This window comes from Echeneis naucrates, chromosome 9 (assembly GCF_900963305.1).
Source record: "Echeneis naucrates chromosome 9, fEcheNa1.1, whole genome shotgun sequence".
NCBI classification, from domain to species: Eukaryota; Metazoa; Chordata; class Actinopteri; order Carangiformes; family Echeneidae; genus Echeneis; species Echeneis naucrates.
The window spans coordinates 24,318,749-24,341,961 of NC_042519.1; the positions used below are offsets into that span (position 1 = coordinate 24,318,749).

Below are 23,213 nucleotides of genomic sequence, written 5' to 3' on the forward strand. Positions count from 1 at the left end.
GCACACGTGGATTGGAATCTCGTCCTTGTTGGTATTTAGCTTAGTTACATCTCTCCGTGTTGCTTCTGCTTTTAAAACCTGTTAAACTGTCCTTTTCTCAAATCTGATCTACAATCTGTTAAATCCAGCAGGTTAGCATGTTAGCATACTAACACAGGGGAATTAGCTCAAATGGTAGAGCGCTCGCTTAGCATGCGAGAGGTAGTGGGATCGATGCCCTCATTCTCCACAGGACTTTTGCTCTCTGGAGATACAGCAACAAGTGAAGGCCAAAAAAGAACATTACAACTTCAAAACCGGTTAGTCAAACGAAGTTAATTAGTAAAATTCAATGAGCCAAGTCCACTGGGACAGATAAAAAATGGTTTTCATGTGCGTAAAATAAACTGCTCAGGTGACAGACCAGTTTAAGAGACGTAACCCTAACCCTTCACTTTACAGCACACGACCAGCAAGAAGAAGTCTCCGAGCGGTTAAATCATTGTGCTCGGCACGCGTGGACTGGAATCCCGTACTCGTCGGTATTCAGCTCTGGTTAGGCTTTCCATATTGCAACCTGCTTTTCCAGCAAGAATTATTCTAAACTTAAGGATCATCTTGAATGAGCTCTATCTTTGAAACTGTTGCTGGTGAACTCAAAAGTTGTCTGGCTTGGCTTGACTCTACACCTTGAATGTGCTCTGCTTTCAAAGACCTTTCTGTTTTTAAAGCCTGTTAGAGGATCCCTTTCCCAAAGACTGTGTCAAATACAGCATCATATCATGTTATCATGTTAGCATACTAGCACAGGGGAATTACCTCACATGTTTGAGCACTCACTTCGCATACAAGAGGTAGTGGGATCAATGCCCACATTCTCAACAGGACTCTAACTCTTTGGAGAAAGGCAGTTTCACTGTCATTAACCTGGATTTATGTGTAAATTGCAGGGCTTGACATTCTTCTGAGATTATCCAGATCAACTCTGAGTTGTCCATCTTCAGGTTGCAAAGATTTTTTTCAGATGTTTTTGTTCTTAAAGCCTGTTAAAAGTTTGTTTTCCCAAAGCTTCCCAAATATTTGCAGGGGAATTAGCTCAAATTTTAGAAAGCTCGCAAGAGGTTGTGAGATTGATGCCCTCATTCGCCAAAGACTGTCATGATTCACTCAGCTGAACAAATGTGACACCATACTTCATTATGCATGAATTTCTAACAGACAAAAAAAATCAGGCAGGACTGGGTTCAAACTGTCCCAGCAACCTCTAACAGCATTGAAGAGGTGGTGAGATCAGAGCCAACATTCTCCAGAATAGGAAGCTCTTTCTTGTTTTTTTCCATTAGCTGCCCTGGTTGTGCAACATGAAGGGACTAACCAGCATTGAAACTCTGGTGGGCGTGTCCTCTCGCCTCAAGGTTGACTGGCAGGTCATCCGGTCAGCCCAAGGTCCGCTGATGGTAAAGCAGAAAGAGGAGGGAATGTGGTATCCTGACACAGACACGTCTGAATGAATGTGGTCTGGACACCTCATACAGCTGCAGGCACACACACAGACAGTTCCATGCCAAGAAGAACTATCATGTCATCAATGTTTTAACATAGAAAGACAGAAACGCAGACAGACAGATAGCCTTTACTCACAGATGCAATCAGGTTGTGTGCAGTGAGTGCAGTTTCTTTCACAGCCATGAGGAGACATGGTCAATCCTGACATAAGACAAGTTCAGATGCTGCAACCTGGATAAAGGCTCCAGTCCCTCAGTCCTCCCACACACATTCATAATCAGCTCACATCAGTGATAAACTGGGCTCTGATCTGTTGGTTCGCCCAGAGAGAGGCTCTGAGGATCATGAGAGGAACATGGAAATCTGATCCAGATGCCGTGAGGATCTCTCTGATGGTTGTGGACATCATATTTCTGAAATTCATGGAACTGCTTTTTCAGCCCAGTTCATCAAAAAGATGTGTCTCACTGGATGTGGCTGTGGGCCAGCTGGAGCTTGGAGGTGAGTCTTTCCATCTCCTGGGTCATGTTGTGGCTCAGGTTTAAAACCTGGAGATGGTGACAACCAAAGAGGTTCCCTCCAAACTGAAACACAGTCAGAAAACAACAACTGACGTTAATGTGACTGTCTGCAGTTGAGGATGAGATTCACAGAGCGAACCAGAGCCAGAGGCTGACAACCAGTCAACGTCAACAGTAACTGCTCAGTGATGATCCTGGTACCTGAAAGGAGGACAGAGAATCTGAACTCTGTCTCCTCCGTGTCTGAGCCATAAACTGAAACCCTGGTTCTTTCAGATTTAATAATGCAGTTTTAACATCAATAGGTAGAAAATAAGTTGCATTTCGGTGAAATTATTTGACATTTTATGTGGACTGTGTATGAAGGCCAGGTTCATGTAATCTTTGGTTGAAGACAGCTTGTTGTCTCCTGTCTTTGTTGGACAGGACTTTCAGGAACACAAACTGCAGACTATCAACAGACAGTTCAATACTGACAGCAGCAGATTAACCTTCATAACGGTCTAATTCCGGGTTAACCGTTATTCAACACGAGTGAAAGATTAGTTTTTTCCAAGTGCGCTGAAGGGAAAACAATATTTCCGACATCACATGAAGGCAGCATCAGCTCAAGGTCTCCGGTGATTTTCTGTTTAAAGACTTTTATGAAGTCACAGTTTAAGGATCCGTCCATCTCAATAAAATCACTGGATTTGTTAGATTAAAGACACTTTATTGTGGTAAACACACAGAGACAGTTTACAGTTTATTCTATCTTTAATGGCGGTCAAGTGTGTAAAGATATAAAATCCATTTAAAGTTTGGTGTTGACCTAATAAAACATTTAAAAGCACAGTTCACTACGGTCACACATTTCCTGTTTACAGGTCTGGTTTCATCTTTATCCACATGGAGAGATCAGCAGCCGCTGAACTGCATGTTTATGCTGAACAGATCCAGCACCTTCATGTATTCAGTACATTCAGGATCCTCACAGCTGTCTGGCAAAACCTCCACCAGGGCGTCTGAGTCAATATGAAGACGATAACTGCAGCACACAGAACACCAGGGTCAAGACCAGGTCAGGGTCAGGGTCGGAGTCAGGTCAGGGTCGGGGTCAGATCAGGGTCAGGAGCAGGGTCAGGGTCAGATCAGGATCGTGGTCAGGGTCGGAGTCATATCGGGGTCGGGGTTAGATCAGGGTCGTGGTCAGATCGGGGTCGGGGTTAGATCAGGGTCGGGGTCAGATCGGGGTCGGGGTTAGATCAGGGTCGGGGTCAGATCGGGGTCGGGGTCAGATCGGGGTCAGGAGCAGGCCAGATTGTGGTAGAGACACTGACCTTGGGCCATGACTGGTTGAGAGCTTGGCCCCGCTGGCCCCCATCACCAGGTAATGTCGGCCGACCTGGATGTCCACTATCTTACAGGTGGCCTTCTTTATCAGATTCACCTCTGTACCTGAATTCACATTTTCAAACTCTACAGGAAAAAAGAGCAGAATGCAGAGAGACACAGTGACATCATGTTCAACAACCGTACTTTAAGTCCGTACTAATTCCTGAAAATACCACCTGACGGTTCAATGGCACTGAACACGTGCCTGCAGGTGTAAACAGGAAGTAGATTGGGTCCTCTCAGCTGGTCAGTTACAGGAAGAGTCGGACATTTTTTCTGTCCAAACAATACAACCCCAGGGTTTTCAAAATAAAGTGTGTCCGTTGCTCACCTTTATCTTCGTTCTTCACAGTTTCAATGACGTTGGCTCTGTAGTTCATAAAGTCTCCTTCTGCAGCTGAAGCCTTCACCTCCACCTTAAAGGCTGCAGAGAGGAAACAGAGCGGATGACAGTCAAATGAAGACTTCATCATTTTCATGTGCTACAAAATAACACGAAGCAGGCTCATCTGACCGAGCAGGAATCAGTTTTGGACACTTTGAAATCGAGGTGTGTCCCATCATGGAGTGGTGCAGATCACATTCTCTGACCCACAAACATCATGTCTTCGTTTACATTTTATTCAGTGGGAATGACTTTTAAAAATGACCTTTCGAGATTCATCACAACATGATTTATTGTTTTGTGAAGCCTTAATGTGAATGCAAATAAAATATTCCTTCGTCTGTGATGGTTTGTTTCTTTGACACGGTGAAGTATTTACTCAGTCTGAGGACTCACCAAACTTGATCTGTTGCTGACAGGTCTCATTGGTTCGTTTGGCTTCTGTCAAGGTCACATCTATCTCTCCTCTGAAGGCGGCACAGGCAGCTGCACAACAACACACAACATAGTTACAAGAAAAACATGCAACACAAGCGTAACACACATCCAACAGGAGCTGGGCCGGCTCCAGATGTTACCTCTCATGCAGCGGCATTCAGCTTCCATGCAGACCTTCTGCAGCTTCTGCTGCTCGCTGGAGAACTGTTTGGTGCACATGCTGCCTGGAAGACACAGATTCATCAATTCACTTGTTTAAAAGAAAGGTAAAGAACACATCAAACACGAATACACGCTGAGCGCATTTAGTGGGACGACGATGATGTTACAGACATCAACAATAAAAAGGCTGTGTTTGTCTGAGGAGGAAAACAAATATCAGAATCAACGTGTGTAACATTCATCAAACTGACAGAAACAGCTCAGGTCCGTTCTTTGTCTGCTTCAACAACAGAAAGAGAAATTAAGAGACGCAGATCCTTTTCTAACATAGAATGTGAAAGCTGACTACAGTTCCCAGGATGCACAGCACGTCTCACCTCTGTCCTGAGGCTCGTACACGCTGATGAACGACTCACTGGCTCCGATCACGTCAAACTTCGGCATGATCCGGAAACCGATGCACAGGAAGACGTCAGAGGGAACCTGTCCAACAGAGACAACAAATGAGACTGTCCACCTGCCGCCCAGGAGACACTGATGGGTGTGAGACTCACTGTGTCCATCTGGATGACCACGGTGTTTCCCTGCAGCTCGTAGTGAGAGATGACCGGTTCATCGATGTCTCTGAACTGAAACACAACAACCACATTCATTTACCTCACAGAAGTCTGAGAACTGTTTAGTTGTGACATCACAAAGTCCCAGAAGTCCTGACGGCTGGTTTTAAGGTTCAGGTTCTGACTCCAGACTGGGAGGGCTTCCCTGGACTGAGATGTCTGAGACTTTAACTGGATAAATGTAGAACCAGGACCAAGACCACGTGGAGGTTTAAAATTAGGCTTCAGATCAAATGGTGCTACTTTGTGGTCCGTTCTTTCAAACAGACCACCAGGTCTCCGTGTCTGGAGTGGACCTACAGCCTGATGTTTGAGCTGAGGCACTGCGGTCCAGAGCTCACCTGTCTCAGATCCTCCAGAAAGGCCTCCACACCTGTTGGCAGCTGGATCTTCATCACGGTCAGAGTGGACTCGGTGTTGACATCGTTCGGAGGAGGTTTGTACCTGAAGACACAGTCGGGTGATTCACATGAACAAAGAGAAGGAACTTGCTCTGATTAATAAAGATTGTTCTCCCACTGACGAGCTGCGAGCCGATCATCCGGGGGGTTGTTAACTTCTGGGGTTAATTCATTAACCGTGTCTCTCTCTGGGCAGGTCAGTTTTTATCTCAGATGAGAATTTACAGAAAACATCAAATCTACGTTCTCAGCAGAAGGTCCAGGACTCTCTGGGAGTGCTGGACTCTGCCAAGGTTGTCCTTCGTCTCCTCTTTGCAACCTTCATGGACAGGAACGTAAGGCACAACCCAGGTCAGGACTGTGTCCGCTTCAGTCCAGGTCTGAAGGAGTCAACTGTCTCTGGTCCACAGTGAGGATGAGACAGAGCAGGGGGCTGGATCAGCATCAGCAGAGAGGTGGACTGTCCAACGAAAGGACAGACGAAGACACATTTTGCATTGTGGTTGAATTGTGTTTTTTTGTGTTCACAGGACAGCTTTGGTCCAGTTGTGGGTCGTTTCCAGGAACTTTGTCACAGTTTGATCAACGTCAGTCAGATTCTGCTGCTGAGGAAAGAAAACATCAGAGTTTGGCGTCTCTTACTTTGTACAGGCGATGAGGTTAGGAGGTCTGAGCTCAGCATCTGAGGGGACAGACAGACAGGAGGTCAGCAGGTGGACAGACAGGTGGACAGAAAGACAGGAGGTCAGCAGGTGGACAGACAGGTGGACAGACAGGTGGACAGACAGAGAGGTGGTCAGCAGGTGGACAGACAGGTGGAAGGACAGAGAGGAGGTCAGCAGGTGGACAGTAAGGTGGAGAGACAGACAGACAGACAGACAGGAGGTCAGCAGGTGGACAGACAGGTGGAAGGACAGAGAGGAGGTCAGCAAGTGGACAGTAAGTTGGAGAGACAGACAGACAGACAGACAGGAGGTCAGCAGGTGGACAGACAGGTGGAAGGACAAACAGGAGGTCAGCAAGTGGACAGACAGGTGGACAGAAAGACAGGAGGTCAGCAGGTGGACAGACAGGTGGAAGGACAGAGAGGAGGTCAGCAGGTGGACAGACAGACAGACAGACAGGTGGTCAGCAGGTGGACAGACAGGTGGACAGACAGGAGGTCAGCAGGTGGACAGAGACAGGTGGACAGACAGACAAACAGACAGAAAGGTGGACAAACAGGAGGTCAGCAAGTGGACAGAAAGATAGGAGGTCAGCAGGTGGACAGACAGGTGGACAGAAAGACAAGAGGTCAGCAGGTGGACAGAAAGACAGGAGGTCAGCAGGTGGACAGACAGGTGGACAGAAAGACAGGAGGTCAGCAGGTGGACAGACAGGTGGAAGGACAGAGAGGAGGTCAGCAGGTGGACAGACAGACAGACAGACAGGTGGTCAGCAGGTGGACAGACAGGTGGACAGACAGGAGGTCAGCAGGTGGACAGAGACAGGTGGACAGACAGACAGACAGACAGGAGGTCAGCAGGTGGACAGAAAGACAGGATGTCAGCAGGCTGACACACAGACAGACAGACAGACAGGAGGTCAGCAGGTGGACAGACAGACAGACAGACAGGAGGTCAGCGGGTGGACAGACAGGTGGACAGGCAGGTGGACAGACAGACAGGAGGTCAGCAGGTGGACAGATAGACAGACAGAAAGACAGACAGACAGGTGGTCAGCAGGTGGACAGATAGACAGACAGACAGACAGACAGACAGGTGGTCAGCAGGTGGACAGACAGGTGGACAGACAGGAGGTCAGCAGGTGGACAGACAGGTGGAAGGACAGAGAGGAGGTCAGCAGGTGGACAGACAGGTGGAAGGACAGAGAGGAGGTCAGCAAGTGGACAGTAAGGTGGAGAGACAGACAGACAGGAGGTCAGCAGGTGGACAGACAGATGGACAGACAGGTGGACAGAAAGACAGGTGGAAGGACAGAGAGGAGGTCAGCAGGTGAACAGACAGACAGACAGACAGACAGGTGGTCAGCAGGTGGACAGACAGGTGGACAGACAGACAGACAGACAGACAGGAGGTCAGCAGGTGGACAGACAGGTGGAAGGACAAACAGGAGGTCAGCAGGTGGACGGACAGGTGGAAGGACAAACAGGAGGTCAGCAGGTGGACAGAAAGATGGACAGACAGGTGGACAGAAAGACAGGAGGTCAGCAGGTAGACAGACAAGTGGAAAGACAGGTGGACAGAAAGACAGGAGGTCAGCAGGTGGACAGACAGATGGACAGACAGGCGGACAGAAAGACAGGAGGTCAGCAGGTAGACAGACAGGTGGACAGAAAGACAGGTGGAAGGACAGAGAGGAGGTCAGCAGGTGGACAGATAGACAGACAGAAAGACAGACAGACAGGTGGTCAGCAGGTGGACAGATAGACAGACAGACAGACAGACAGGTGGTCAGCAGGTGGACAGACAGGTGGACAGACAGGAGGTCAGCAGGTGGACAGACAGGTGGAAGGACAGAGAGGAGGTCAGCAAGTGGACAGTAAGGTGGAGAGACAGACAGACAGACAGACAGGAGGTCAGCAGGTGGACAGACAGGTGGAAGGACAGAGAGGAGGTCAGCAAGTGGACAGTAAGGTGGAGAGACAGACAGACAGGAGGTCAGCAGGTGAACAGACAGACAGACAGACAGACAGGTGGTCAGCAGGTGGACAGACAGGTGGACAGACAGACAGACAGACAGACAGGAGGTCAGCAGGTGGACAGACAGATGGACAGACAGGTGGACAGAAAGACAGGAGGTCAGCAGGTAGACAGACAAGTGGACAGACAGGCGGACAGAAAGACAGGAGGTCAGCAGGTAGACAGACAGGTGGACAGACAGGTGGACAGAAAGACAGGTGGAAGGACAGACAGGTGGTCAGCAGGTGGACAGACAGGTGGACAGACAGACAGGAGGTCAGCAGGTAGACAGACAGGTGGACAGAAAGACAGGTGGAAGGACAGAGAGGAGGTCAGCAGGTGAACAGACAGACAGACAGGTGGTCAGCGGGTGGACAGACAGGTGGACAGACAGACAGGATGTCAGCAGGCTGACATACAGACAGACAGACAGGAGGTCAGCAGGTGGACAGATAGACAGACAGACAGACAGACAGACAGACAGGTGGTCAGCAGGTGGACAGACAGGTGGACAGACAGACAGACAGACAGACAGGAGGTCAGCAGGTGGACAGACAGGTGGAAGGACAAACAGGAGTTCAGCAGGTGGACAGACAGATGGACAGACAGGTGGACAGAAAGACAGGAGGTCAGCAGGTAGACAGACAAGTGGACAGACAGGCGGACAGAAAGACAGGAGGTCAGCAGGTAGACAGACAGGTGGACAGACAGGTGGACAGAAAGACAGGTGGAAGGACAGACAGGTGGTCAGCAGGTGGACAGACAGGTGGACAGACAGACAGACAGGTCCTTACCCTTGAAGACTTCATTGATGCTCATCTCCACATTGATGTCAAAGTTGCAGGACTGTGTCGGAGCGACTGTCTCATAATAAACTGTCTTCAGCTGGAGACACAGTCAGTTTGGTTAAAGGGACCAATCAGGGAACAGGCTGTCAATTAAACTGAAGTAAACCACGCCCACCTGCACGCTGGACACGCCCCTCCCAAAACCTGTTCTCACATAAATGTCATCATTCTTCATCACCTGGAAAATGAGACAGAAACTGTCATCATCATCATCATCTCCCTCTGTTCGACCTGTCTCCCTCTGTTCGACCTGTCTCCCTCTGTTCGACCTGTCTCCCTCTCACCTGAATGGGCGAGGACACAGGCATTGTTTGGGTCAGGTGGACTTGTCTCAGCTCTCCGTATTTGCCATAGTGGATCTGGATCGGCTGGTCCAGGGTGGCCCGAGAGATGGTCTTACTGTATTCAGTCAAGGCCTCCAGAGTCAGAACTGTGTCCTGAGAGAGGTCAAAGGTCAGCAGAGGGACAGGGAACCTGTGTGTGTGTGTGTGTGTGTGCCTGTACCTGTTTAGAGTAGAAGGCCTCCCCGTAGTGCTGGTCGTTGGTCAGCCAGGCTATGATGGGTTTGGTGTACGGGATTCTCCCCTTTAACAGAGACACAGACCGTTAGGCTTTGGACACATGACAGACTGAAGCCTGAAGACGTCTCTGAGACGTCTCAGAGACGTCTCAGAGACGAGCTGCTGTCTCAGGTCCCGATGAGTCTTCAGGATTGTTGTCTGTCATCGAGGCGCTGGACCTGCTCTGTGTACAGAGCCTAACCCTAACCCTGTTATGATACAAGAAGGAATGAAGGAATGAAGGAATGAAGGAATGACAGAATGAAGGAATGAAGGAATGAAGGAATGACAGAATGAAGGAATGAAGGAATGACAGAATGAAGGAATGAAGGAATGAAGGAATGAAGGAATGAAGGAATGAAGGAATGACAGAATGAAGGAATGAAGGAATGAAGGAATGACAGAATGAAGGAATGAAGGAATGAAGGAATGACAGAATGAAGGAATGAAGGAATGAAGGAATGAAGGAATGAAGGAATGACAGAATGAAGGAATGAAGGAATGAAGGAATGAAGGAATGAAGGAATGACAGAATGAAGGAATGAAGGAATGAAGGACTGGCACCTTTAGTAGCATTGTCAGCACAACATACGCCGTCGTTGCCACCGTCAAACCGCTTGTCTCATCCGGTCTCTGCCAATCAGCTGTCACCTCTGACTCCCTCCAGTACCTGAGCACAGCAGGATGACCTGTACACATGCAGACACACACAGACACACACAGACACGCACAGACACACACAGCTGTTCTGATAAACAGGACTTGATGGGTACTCAGACTCGGTGATCCGGACCACAGACCTTTATCTCGGGCCAGCTGCTCCAGACTAAGGAGCAGATCAGAGACCGCCCTGCTGTTTGGGTCAAAAAGGGTCAGAGCGTAGGTCGCCACTGCGCGCACATGCACACTCTTCACGCCTGGGGCATGCTGGGAAATGTAGTTTGCTGCAGACCTCATGCTGTTAACTTGGAACTGAGAGAAGAAGGATGAGAGGAAGCTGTTAGTCTAACTGCTCAATGTCTGGGAGACACAAGACACAAGGACACACTATGGATATGACCAAACACAAACAAGGTGTCTTTTGTGTCACATTTGCAGTTGGAGACAAAAAAGGACAATGAGAGGATTTGTCCTAACTTGTGCATTCAGGATTGGGTCTTTGATGAGCGTGGCTTTGCGCAGGGCGATCAACACAAAGGAGGTCAGATACACCGACTGGTCCACCGCACTGTATCCTGGAGTCTGCAGCCAATCACAAGAGAGGTCAAAGGTCCACATGGTAGAAAACAGGAATCAGCAAACCAGGCCCACAGGAAATAAAAAGCTTTTCCAAACTGTCGACATGATCTCGTTGGTTCAACAAACTAAGAACTAACTTTTTATAATGAACAAATATTGATTCAAATAAATAAATTATTTTTATGTTGCTTATTAATTGGTGTTATCGGATCTGAAGAACATGATCTGACCATGATCTTGTTGGCCCCGGAGAAGGATCTTTCTCTGAAGGAGCCGTCCGCCTGCTGAGTCTGGACGATCAACCAGGACACGGATTCTGACAGAGACTGATGGTTCACATTGATGACCTGGTCCACCAGAGACAGTGTCCTCACCACCTGGGCCGTCACCCTGACAGACAACACCCAGGGACGTGAGGGCACAAAGACACACTGAACAGTCCTGGTTTGAGTGTTACTGTTTGAACCAGGAGCAGGTGAAGGTCCTGGTCCTGGTTCTGGACTCACCAGGTACTCGCTTCTCTCTTCATCCATCTACTGTAACTGGAGTCGGCTCGTTTGAAGGAGATGACACTAATCATACCTGCACGCGCACACACACACACACACACACACACACACACACACACACAGTAAATACACACTCAATGACAGTGGTGTGATTGCATCAGTTTGCCCCCCGTGTCCTCACGCTGTTTGATGTTCCGTCTCACGATGGCAGCGTTGCCTTGGACGTCGTCTCCCAGCAGATTCCAACTCGCCGTTCTCTCCAGGTACTGATACACCTGAGTCAGCTGTTGGAGCAGGTCCACCTCCACATCAGCTGATCCGGGCGGGAGGTCGACCAGCTTCCGGAGGCCGTCGGGATTGTGTATCACTGTCAGGACTTCGTCCAGAATTTCACCTGGCGCACAAACACACACAGGGTCAAAGAGACGCACACTAATGCAATCATCAACCATAAGACCCCAAAAGAGGGCAGGGCCCAAATTTTCCCCAGCATGCATCTGGTTTTAAAACCCAAATGAATTGATGGTAGACTGAAACCATTCAGCTCCGGGCTTATCTGTCCCCCAGAGGATCATGGGAGCTGGTCTCTACTCACCATTGATGGTCAGCTCTCGCTCAACAGCAGTTTCAGGGACAATGTTTAGCGGCATCTTGTTCTTCAGGTACAGCGCCCTCCTCTCTGAACCTATAACAACACCAGAACGCACAACTTCAGCAAACTGCCATCAAACAGAGCATCAGGAGGAAGCTGTTGGTGAGCTGACGTACCGTAGACCCCCTGGGGGTCCAGCCTCCCCCCGGAGAACACCTCCTTCCTCACCCCTTCAGGCTGCATACACACAGTTCAGAGGTTGGGAACAAGAAGCTCATTATTAAAAAAAACTGAGTGGCTCTGGCACAAGTGGCATGTTAACTCAAAAGGTTTGTCCTATTTTTTTGGTGGAGGGGTTTGTTAGGGAGGTTAGGGTTAGGATCAGGGGTGGGGGGAAGAAAGAAGGGAGAGGAAACAAACAAAAAAAAAACATCTTAAAAATATATAAACAAACCTATGTGTACACATAAACATGTATATGCCTATAATTATATAAATGAGATCGTCATACCTTTCCCCAAGTTTAATGTTAACAGATGGTACCATGTTTCTGACCGTTCTTTTAGATAAAAGGTTGATATGTTCATTCAACTAAGATATACACAGATCAAAGAAGTAAGAAGGAATTAAAAGAATATTAGAATACATAAAAACATAAATGAGAATTAGATGGAGGGTAATAAATAACTTAATAAGTGCTTTAATAAAATAAATAAATAAAAATACATTATAGGTTGTATATATGAGTTAAACTCAAATAAGAACACAAGGTTAGTTTTAAAAAAATGATAAAAAAAACATTGTGCATGCAATAAAAATTTCATGCATTAAAAGACAAGTTTTTATATATATAAATATAAATGACGAAATAAATATCTGTAAATGAAGTTATAGTGCAAGAATTCATATAAAATGTATTATAAGAAAGTGAGAAATAAAACATACATGAGGCATGGAGACATAGAGGAAGTCTATGTATTAGCTTAGTTAAAAGAAGAAAATCAGTCTTCATCTAATATTTTACAGAGTAAAGAACTGTCCGGGGAGTGGGATATATAGAAGGGGATAAAATAAGGAAGAAGGGAGGTGAAAAAATCTATATTATATAATAAAATATAAAATGTGTATTTTTATTTATACATTATTATTAGCTGAAGTTTCCGGTTAATGTCACGGCCAGGTAACGTGTGACCCGGAAGGTGTTGTGACATCATTTCCACAACCCGTAGTCGGAAGAGAAACGATTCGGTGTCCTCTCCCCAATGACCACAGTAAATGTTATATAAAACCATTCCTGGTACTATAATGGGTAAGCCTGTACTTGAGAATAAAATTTGTTAAAGCCCAAGGTCACGGATGAAAATGAAGGGGTAGATGGATGGCTAGCTGTTAAGCTCACCGGATCGCCAGGAGGTGTGGCCGCTATATCCAAAAAAGATGTTAGATGTTAGTAAAATAAGTGCTATAAAATTATTTATATATGTATATATATATATATATATATATATATATATATGGGTGAGGCTGAGTTTTCATAATTGTAGAAGGGCCTGGTCTGGACGGGCAGAGTCCAGATTTGTATTAAAAGCTCTTTGTACTGCCTTTGATCCCAATTGTGTGTCTATGTTTGTGTACAAGGAGGAGATATCTATGGTGCTCTTAATGCTTTGAGTTTGGCTCCAGAGTTGTAGGTATCTTTAACATAGCTCCCATGTTTTTGGGATAAGGGGTTGATGTAATAATCTATGAATTCTGCTATTCTGTATTATTCAAATCCACAGTCACTGACGATAGGACGGCCTGCTGGCACCTTAAAAGGGACTGTCCAACTTTTGGGATCTTTATGGATATTGGGTAAGAGGTACAATTGTTCAGCACAGTTCTGAGTTTCTAATTGAGACGTGCTGTTCCTCACATGTCCACCAGGTGACCTCAGAAATTCATGAATGACTTTCAGTTAACCGGTTTCTTTTGTCTCTTCATATTAAAAGAAAAACTTTTAATTACATTTCATGGATTTATCCAGACAATAATCAGTCATGAAGATGATCATTAATTGCTCACTGATTATTATCACATTAAACGTTTTGATTCAATAACTTAACTCAACTCAACTCAAACTGCTTTAAAATTGTCCACAAATACACTTTTTCACTGAGGTGGAATTATCCATCCTTCCATGTACCAACCACGACTCTGAGCGTCTTCTTCAGGGTGTCTGCGTTCCCGTCCCCCCTGCGGATCCTCAGTTCAAAGGTCACAGTGTGCTCTCCAGGCTTCAGGGCCATCAGGGTGAAGGTCACTTTGCCCGTACGGCCCCCAAGCAGCGTTTTCATAGTGCAGGGCGTCGAACGCAGGTCACTCCCTTCAATCGGCTGAGAGTCCAGGAAACAGAGTGCTGGACCGGCTGTCGCCGTCACGCAATACTGTGGACGAGACGACAACAGTATGACTCACTTTGACTTTCCACATCTCCATCAGCAGACATCTGTCAGCATGGTGGGGAAGTTGAGGGTGGTGGGTGATTGGTACCGAGATGGAGCGGCCCTGCTGGTTGTAGATGGATCCTGATAGCACCACCTGTTCTCCCCTGACCACCTGATAGGGCAGCGGGACGTCCAGGTTGACCGGCAGAGTGACCAAAACCTGAACTGGCTCTGCAACACATATGCCTGCAGGCCAGACAACAACAATGAATAAAATTGAATGTTCTTTACAGCACTGCTGAAGGAGGGTTTGGCCAACAGGAAGACAGACGTGAAGAAACTGACCGTTGTGGAACATCCCCACGGCCTTGACCTCCCAGGTGGTCAGAGAGTCTGGGAGGGGTTCGGTGATCTCATTCTGGCCTGCTCTGAAAACATGACGGCCATGTTATTGAAGAGTGATAAAAAGTTACTGTTATCAAATCAATACTCAAGAGTTACTCCTTCAGTCTGACCTTCACTGTTCTGACCTTCAGTCTGACCTTCACTGCCTTTAGTCTGACCTTCAGTCTGACCTTTAGTCTGACCTTCAGTCTGATCTTCAGTCTGACCTTTAGTCTGACCTTCTGTCTGACCTTCTGTCTGACCTTCAGTCTGATCTTCAGTCTGATCTTCAGTCTGACCTTCAGTCTGATCTTCAGTCTGACCTTTAGTCTGACCTTCAGTCTGACCTTTAGTCTGACCTTCAGTCTGATCTTCAGTCTGACCTTCTGTCTGACCTTCAGTCTGACCTTCAGTCTGATCTTCAGTCTGACCTTCAGTCTGACCTTTAGTCTGATCTTCAGTCTGACCTTCACTGCCTTTAGTCTGACCTTCACTGACCTTTAGTCTGACCTTCAGTCTGACCTTCACTGACTTTCAGTCTGACCTTCAGTCTGACCTTTAGTTTGACCTTCAGTCTGACCTTTAGTCTGACCTTTAGTCTGACCTTCAGTCTGATCTTCAGTCTGACCTTTAGTCTGACCTTCAGTCTGACCTTTAGTCTGACCTTCAGTCTGACCTTCTGTCTGACCTTTAGTCTGATCTTCACTGTTCTGACCTTCAGTCTGACCTTCACTGCCTTTAGTCTGACCTTCAGTCTGACCTTTAGTCTGACTTTCAGTCTGATCTTCACTGCTCTGACCTTGACTCTGAGCTCAGCTGTCATTATTTGACCTCCCCTTTGAGGAGTTTCTTGTGTCACCTGACGGGATGAGCCTCCCACAGCCAACTCTCCGGAAAGGAGCTTCGCACTAACGAAGGAGCCAGGTCGAAGTCGGCACCCAACTCTACACAAACACACACAGATATTACTGTAAAGTGACTAAGTGTTGAGAAATGGGCTTGATAGATATTCAGTCCCTGTGTTTGCCCTTTAACCCCCGGTGACCTTTAATGGCCGTCAGTGCTCCGAGGGACCCAGGACAGGTCCCTGACCCCATGTGGAGGCTGGGTTGTGTCAGTTGGCTCACCGCTTCGTGCCAGGATGAGGTTCTGGTCCTGGTCCAGGTGCTGCTGGATGAACTCGCAGCAGGCTCTGAAAGCCTTCTGGCAGTCAGCACGTCTCCTGAACTTCTGCAGAGCGAACTGATGGCAGGTCACAGTCTTTGGGATGAACTTCATTCCAAGCTCACAGCATTTTTTCACTGCACCATAACTCTGAGCTGTTGACACAAAGAAGGACCAGAGTTAGTCCGGTCTTCACTGTCAAACGCAATGAATCTGGTTTGAAAGGGAGATATTTTATATATTTAATCATGATTAAGAGATATCAATTAAAAAGATGATCTGGACTAGAAACAGCATATTTATGACAGAACCAGCTAACTTTACACATGTTAAAAAATAAAGTCTTGGTGTGCAACATGAAGCAATGTAACTGAGCTAAATACCAACGAGGATGGGATTCAAACCCCCGCACGCAGAACACAATGGATTATCAATCTTAACCACTCGGCCACCTCGTCTCTGCACAGAGTAGTCCAGGAACATACTGGAGCTGAGTCGTTACAGCTGGGACAGCATAAATTGTAAATGTGTATAAATATAAGTAAACCTTCGCCATCTTGTGGAGAATGTGGGCATCAATCCCACTACCTCTTCCATGCTAAGCTTCCATGCTTCCATACTAATTCCCCTGATGGACTGGAAAGCAGAAATGGTCTCACCTTTATCTCTCTTGGCCTGTTCAGTCAGCTGTCGTTTTGGACGAACCAGAGCGGTACACGCCTCATCTGCACACACACACATTCATGAACACCCTCCAACACACACTGACTGGTGGATGATGGCTGGATGGATTGATTGACATACCACTAGTGAGTGGGCGGGCATTGGCATTGGTCATAAAGGTGAGGCCAGCCAATCGGAAGACATCTGCAACGTTTTTGCCGCCACCTCCACCGCAGCCGAGGTCACTCTGTTCAATGTGACGCAGCACCTGCAGGCCACCGTACATGCTGTCAGGGTCGTTTAACAGAATCACATAAAGAAGTGCCTTCTAATGGGATGTATTCAGGGTTACCATGGAAACAGGGTCTTTGTAGTTGGGTCGCAGCGAGAAGAGGGCGGAGTCTACAGCAGACAGGGCCACCAGCCCTTTCTGATTGGTCATGATGTCCAGAGTGAGACTGTCCTTTGGCTTATACTTGTCCTGGTCGATTGATACACCAGTCTGAGACACACACACACACACACACACACACACACACACACACACACACATATGGCAGGAGGTCAGTTGGAGTGGAACTCCAGGGCTCAGAAAGATGGACACAGTCCTGCTACCTAGCAACACCATAGCAACCACCTTGTTCACCATGGCAACCAGCTGTCAGCTCCCAATCTGCAGCCTGATCCTGCCCACAGTGCCTCACCAGATACCACATTGTGTAATAACCTTTGGTTGTTGGTCCACAGGACATGAGCAAATATTTGTGTAGATAAAAACACTGAAATGATAAAGTTCAGTATGACTGACACAAACCGCCGACAGTTCAGAAACACTTTCAGTTTGGTCAGTCAGGTTTTATGGGGAGGGAGGTCTGCCCACCCAGACACACCCTTCGACCAATGAGCTCCTGTTGCTGAGCAACAAAAGGAACATTCCCACATCCAACCAGCACAATGGCGTGGACACAGACAAGATTGTCTCCTACCTGGAGTCCATTGACACATTTGTCTTTGACGTCCAGCCAGACGGAGTCGGCCACCAGCTCAGACGTCCCCTCTCCAAACAGACTGTAGTAGACCAGAAGTCTGATGGACGGGGACATGGATTCTGTCACCAGGAATCTCAGAGTCTGTCTGTTATCAGCATTTTGCAGGAACTCCTGAGTCCTGTATTTCACCACCTTCCCTTTAGAGAGCACCTGGGAGTGGTTCACAGTGATGCCATCAGTAACCACGTAAACAGGACAAACAGCAAGAAAGGGTAAGGCGAACTGTGTCTTCTCACCAGGTAATTGAGGTATTTGATCCTCAGGTAGGAGGGCGTGGCTGAGTACACACTGATGTCCGCATATCTTCCCACCTCCAGGGCATTGCCGGGCAGTGGGGGGTCGATGTAAAGGTAACGCTCATTTGGTGAGAAATAGGCCTCCGCCTTCAGTTCCAGATTGGCCTGACTGAAGGCTGGGAGGCTGGAGTCCGCTGTCTCAAACTGTCAACAACAAGTCAGGCAGAGGAAAGAGAGATAAACCAAAGCTAACAACAAAACGGAAACACTGATGAGACCCTCGTAATGGCAGTGATGAAAAGTGAAGCCGTCACCTTCAGCACCGCCTTGACCGCCTGGCTCGGCATGCTGCAGACGAACAGAGCAAGACCGCTGCTCTGACTCGTGCTCTTGTCGTTGCAGATCAGGTCTCTGTTCTGGTTTTGGTCCCCAAACAGCTGTTTCTCCGTCATGCGGACAGGAACCCCCCTGACTGGCTTCCCCAGGTGATCTTTGACCAACACCTGCAGAGACCCAACGCTTCTAACTGTGACTGTTTAGGAACATATTGAATGTCTGACATGCTGATCAATATCTAATTAGGTTCACAATCTGCGGCTGATTCAGTCAAATCTACCCATCATGCTCTGCTGCTCGCCATCCCTGTGATCAAACACAGTATGTGCTCTGTGATGGGAATGTTTCTGCTGACGTGCTGATGTCCTTGAAGGTTTCTAAGATTTTTGTCATTCTCTTCTGTGTCTTTGTGCTGAAAAGCCCCTTCGATCAAATATGTTGTATCATAAAATGACAATCAATTACAATTAACTTCAGTTATTTTAACAGAAAAACAAAGTAGTTGTGTTCCAATGTCAGCTTTTCTCTGGAGAACAAGAAAAAAAAACTGTGTGAAATAAGTGCAACATGGACGCAGGAGTCAAACTTTACCTGGATGTTATAAGGAAGTCCAGGTTTGAGAAATGGGGGTGTTGACACCAGACCCAGGGTGTAAGGTGATTTGACAAATTTGACATAAGCGAACTCCATCTCCTGAGAGATGCCACCTTGAGAGACAAGGACGGGAAAGGTGACATCAGGTCTCAGGTTAGGACTTCCTAACTTAGGTAGACCAGGACTACATGAAGACTAACAGCGTCCTCATTGTGGAGTTGGTGGACTACCTAAGCTTGGACCAGACTGCCCACCTGTCCTCATGAGTTGATTCTGAGGAAAACCTGAACATCTGAGTTGATGTGAAGCTCATGTCCAGTATGTGTACCTGCGTCTTCCTGCAGCAGGACGGCAATGTACAGGTATTTCCCTGCCAGGCCGTTGAGGTCTCGCGGTCCGTCGTATTTGGACAGAACGGCCTGCATGTCGAGGGTCACCTCCACCTCACCTTGCAGAGACAGCTGGAGTAGGAAGACAGACTCTGCTCAGCCTCAGGAGCTCAGGGGACATTTCACTGTGGTGCCACCAACATGTTCAGATGTTGTCTTACAGTTTCTCTATGGATGGAGCTGGCGATGATAACTGGAGGGCTCTTCCCGCTAACGTAGCCATATCGCAGAAACACCTCGCCCCCAGCCAATGGGCCCATGTGGAGATACCTGCCGGGGAAAATACAGTCTGCGTTCACGGCTGAGCTTAGCTGCTAAGAGGCTAACTGTTAGCACATTTATTCACCTGGCAGATACTTTGAACGGAAATCTCCTGAAGTTTCCGTAGCTGATGTAATTCAATTCTGATTCCATGGCAATGGAGAAACTGGGAAGAACTGATGCAGAAGAATAAAGAATCATTTCCATTCCCACCTCAGAGCCAACATTATTAATGAAAGCAGTCTGGAAACTTCATACCGTATTCTCTGACTTCAAAGTCTGTTTTTGCTTTTGTGGTGAAGTCATCTGAGTAGGAGGCTTCAATGGACCAGAGGCCCAACCTGGAATCACATACAGGGAATAACATGGGAAACGCTTGGAATCAACATTGTCATTGTGTGTGAACTGTACAATGACAGTATTGACCTTTGACCTTTGACCATCCTGGAATCATCCTGATTACATTGCAGACTGGAGATGCCTTAATCAGGCCCAAAACAATGATCACATGAAACTCAGACCGAAGGTTTGTTTTTGAGGCTCTTACTTTGGCTTGATGGGGATCTTAAAGGGGGTTTTCATTGAGGGGATTCCATTATTTGCATCAATTACTGTCACAATATCCACGATTGTCTGATCCGGATCCTGTGGACAACCACATTACTGATGTGATACTTGGAAATGAAAGAAAAAACACTGAGCTTTACTGCCGACAGTCTGAATGGTGTGACACACCTTAAAGGTCAGGAAGACGGTGCGATTGGCTGGCCGGAGCTCCTGGTTCATGGAGAACGCCCTCACCTTGACTGGAAACACACGTTCAGTTTGCAGATGTAGCTGACATGGCAAGTTGAATTCATTGTGTGATAAACTGAATCTCAAGGACTACCGGAATCAGGTCCAACTAAACCTGTTGGAGCTAAATGTTTCCACTGGATCAGAGCTGACTGAAGGACCAAACTGTCTTCATGGGCTCAGAAACAAACCTCTGAGGATCAGCTGATTTCACAAACTGTTGATGAACACCTGAACCTGAATCACTTTGCTTTATGACTTTATTCAGACTACTTAAAGACCACCTGAAGGAGGACGAACGAGACAAACTTTGTGTCTCACCACTTTGATGAGGGGTGTAGAGCGGTTTGTCGGTCTGGATGAACAGGAAGCCGTTGGAACGTGTGAGAGGAATCCTCAGTTCATGGGTCATCACTGACGACTGGACGTGGAGGAGCACATGAGTCACACTCTTATCCACCTGACCTTTGAATAACTGGAGAGAGACAGAAAACACACCGTCCTGATTCACTTTAATGAACTATAAATGTTGATGGACTTCCAGCTGCCTGATTGTAGAATGTCCCACCCGGACTCTGGCGATGGCCTGAAAGTTGTTGCGGGCGTTCAGGTTCACAACCTCTCGAGTCAGAAGGACTTGTGCTGTCGTCTTCAGGGACACCTCAACAGTCACCGGCTGTGTAAACTCAAACATTTGGATCAGCACCGTCTCTGAGGCGTCCAAACACCAGGAGGAAGGAGCCGTGATCAGGTACCTGAGACGGGACGAGACATGGCGTCTTGGTTTTGGTCTGTTTGGTCACAGAGTCAGTATTTGATGGAACAGTGAAGGATCGTTCCGTAAACAGATAAAAAATCATCCACCCAGCATCAGTCCTGTTGCTCCGGACGCCACAAATGCAACACAAACACAAACCTGGTCCGCTGTCTCAGGGACAGAGAACCAGGACGGATTCTGGACTGACGACATGAGAATGAGCTGAACTTCTGGACATGTTGAGCTTCAGTGTCTTCAGAATTGAATGGAAATAAAGTTGACTTACGATCGAGGATCGGCCTCTGAGCTCCAGCTGAGACAGCAGACACACACCAGGAGGACCCACAACCTCATCCTGAAGGTGTGGAGGCAACACACAGAGCCCCCCAAAAAACACACTCAATGAGCTCTGCAGACACACAACTGACTCCGATCACTGACTACTGAAATAGATCTAGATTTAATCAGTGATTGATCAACTCAGCTGCTGGCAAACAGAAGGAACGAGCGGGACGAGCGGGAAGTCAGTGTGTGTTTGTGTGTGTGTGTGTGTCTGTGTGTCAAAGGTGTGTTGACTCAACCTGTGTTTTCTGATGTTGCCTCACAGAGCTCGCAGTAATCAGCTCATCACATCACAAAACAAACTCTGATGGACGGCCTGATTAATGGGAGCTGTTTGTTCTGCTGCACAGAGAAATCTGAGTCAGCGTGGACTTTGTCTGTCTCCGGTCTGTCTCTGGTCTGTCTCTGGTCTGTCTCTAGTCTGTCTCTGGTCTGTCTCTAGTCTCCAGTCTCTCTCTGGTCTGTCTCTGGTCTGTCTCTGGTCTGTCTCTGGTCTGTCTCTGGTCTGTCCCCGGTCTGTCTCCAGTCTGTCCCCAGTCTCTCTCTGGTCTGTCTCTGGTCTGTCTCCGGTCTGTCTCTGGTCTGTCTCTGGTCTGTCTCTAGTCTCCAGTCGCTCTCTGGTCTGTCTCTGGTCTGTCTCTGGTCTGTCTCTGGTCTGTCTCTAGTCTCCAGTCTCTCTCTGGTCTGTCTCCAGTCTGTCTCTGGTCTGTCTCTAGTCTCCAGTCGCTCTCTGGTCTGTCTCTGGTCTGTCTCTGGTCTGTCTCCAGTCTGTCTCTGGTCTGTCTCTAGTCTCCAGTCTCTCTCTGGTCTGTCTCTGGTCTGTCTCTAGTCTCCAGTCTCTCTCTGGTCTGTCTCCGGTCTGTCTCCAGTCTGTCATCCGGTCTGTCTCTGGTCTGTCTCTAGTCTCCAGTCTCTCTCTAGTCTGTCTCCGGTCTGTCTCCAGTCTGTCATCCAGTCTGTCTCTGGTCTGTCTCTGGTCTCTGGTCTGTCTCCAGTCTGTCTCTGGTCTCTGGTCTGTCTCCAGTCTGTCTCTGGTCTGTCTCTGGTCTCCAGTCTGTCTCTGGTCTGTCTCCAGTCTGTCTCTGGCCTGTCTCAGGTCTGTCTCCAGTCTGTCTCTGGTCTGTCTACGGTCTGTCTCTGGTCTGTCTCTGGTCTGTCTCTAGTCTCTAGTCACTCTCTGGTCTGTCTCCAGTCTGTCTCCGGTCTGTCTCTGGTCTGTCTCCAGTCTGTCTCTGGTCTGTCTCCAGTCTGTCTCTGGTCTGTCTCTGGTCTGTCTCCAGTCTGTCTCCGGTCTGTCTCTGGTCTGTCTCCAGTCTGTCTCCGGTCTGTCTCTGGTCTGTCTCCGGTCTGTCTCCAGTCTGTCTCCAGTCTGTCTCTGGTCTGTCTCCGGTCTGTCTCCGGTCTGTCTCTGTCCCCTTCTGGGGTTACCTGCTCCAGCAGAGACCTGTAACTTAAATTGTTTATTTGGGAGAAAAAATATGTTGCAGAATGAAAAATTAAGTTGAGTTCTTTTGGCTCAAACTGCTTTTCATGCAGTTTGATTCCTTCACTCACCTGAAGGAACATGGAGGAACCTGAAGAACCTGGAAGAACCTGAAGAACCTTAAGAACCTGGAGGAACCTAAAGGAACCTGGAGGAACCTGAAGAACCTGAAGAACCTGGAAGAACCTGAAGAACCTGAAGAACCTGGAGGAACCTGAAGAACCTGGAAGAACCTGAAGAACCTGGAGGAACCTAAAGAACCTGAAGAACCTGAAGAACCTGAAGAACCTGAAGAACCTGGAAGAACCTGAAGAACCTGAAGAACCTGGAAGAACCTGAAGAACCTGGAGGAACCTAAAGGAACCTGGAGGAACCTGAAGAACCTGAAGAACCTGAAGAACCTGGAGGAACCTGAAGAACCTGGAGGAACCTAAAGGAACCTGGAGGAACCTGAAGAACCTGAAGAACCTGGAGGGACCTGAAGAACCTGAAGAACCTGGAGGAACCTGAATCCTGGACTTC

General features: G+C 47.7%; 1 protein-coding gene and 1 non-coding gene across 2 annotated transcripts; one reads left to right on the plus strand and one right to left on the minus strand.

Annotated features, from left to right (window-relative positions):
* The first annotated feature begins 156 nt into the window (after window positions 1-156).
* trnaa-agc (transfer RNA alanine (anticodon AGC)) lies at window positions 157-229 on the plus strand. The gene has a single exon. It is a non-coding gene; the product is annotated as a tRNA-Ala (tRNA).
* Window positions 230-2,903: 2,674 nt separating this feature from the next.
* LOC115048505 (complement C5-like) lies at window positions 2,904-21,220 on the minus strand. The gene is given in 42 exon segments (XM_029510000.1): window positions 2,904-3,033; window positions 3,326-3,464; window positions 3,712-3,804; window positions 4,162-4,251; window positions 4,344-4,427; window positions 4,743-4,848; window positions 4,920-4,994; window positions 5,324-5,426; window positions 6,026-6,065; window positions 8,859-8,949; window positions 9,028-9,090; window positions 9,197-9,349; window positions 9,417-9,497; window positions 10,037-10,161; window positions 10,273-10,444; window positions 10,610-10,707; window positions 10,932-11,101; window positions 11,218-11,293; window positions 11,402-11,614; window positions 11,816-11,905; window positions 11,989-12,049; window positions 14,002-14,238; window positions 14,345-14,484; window positions 14,584-14,666; window positions 15,482-15,566; window positions 15,750-15,941; window positions 16,446-16,511; window positions 16,591-16,717; window positions 16,802-16,951; window positions 17,436-17,648; window positions 17,735-17,938; window positions 18,049-18,237; window positions 18,662-18,777; window positions 18,993-19,125; window positions 19,215-19,323; window positions 19,400-19,490; window positions 19,573-19,655; window positions 19,862-19,959; window positions 20,050-20,120; window positions 20,431-20,584; window positions 20,678-20,864; window positions 21,153-21,220. Coding segments are annotated over 42 exon segments (5,049 nt in total).
* Window positions 21,221-23,213: the final 1,993 nt, after the last annotated feature.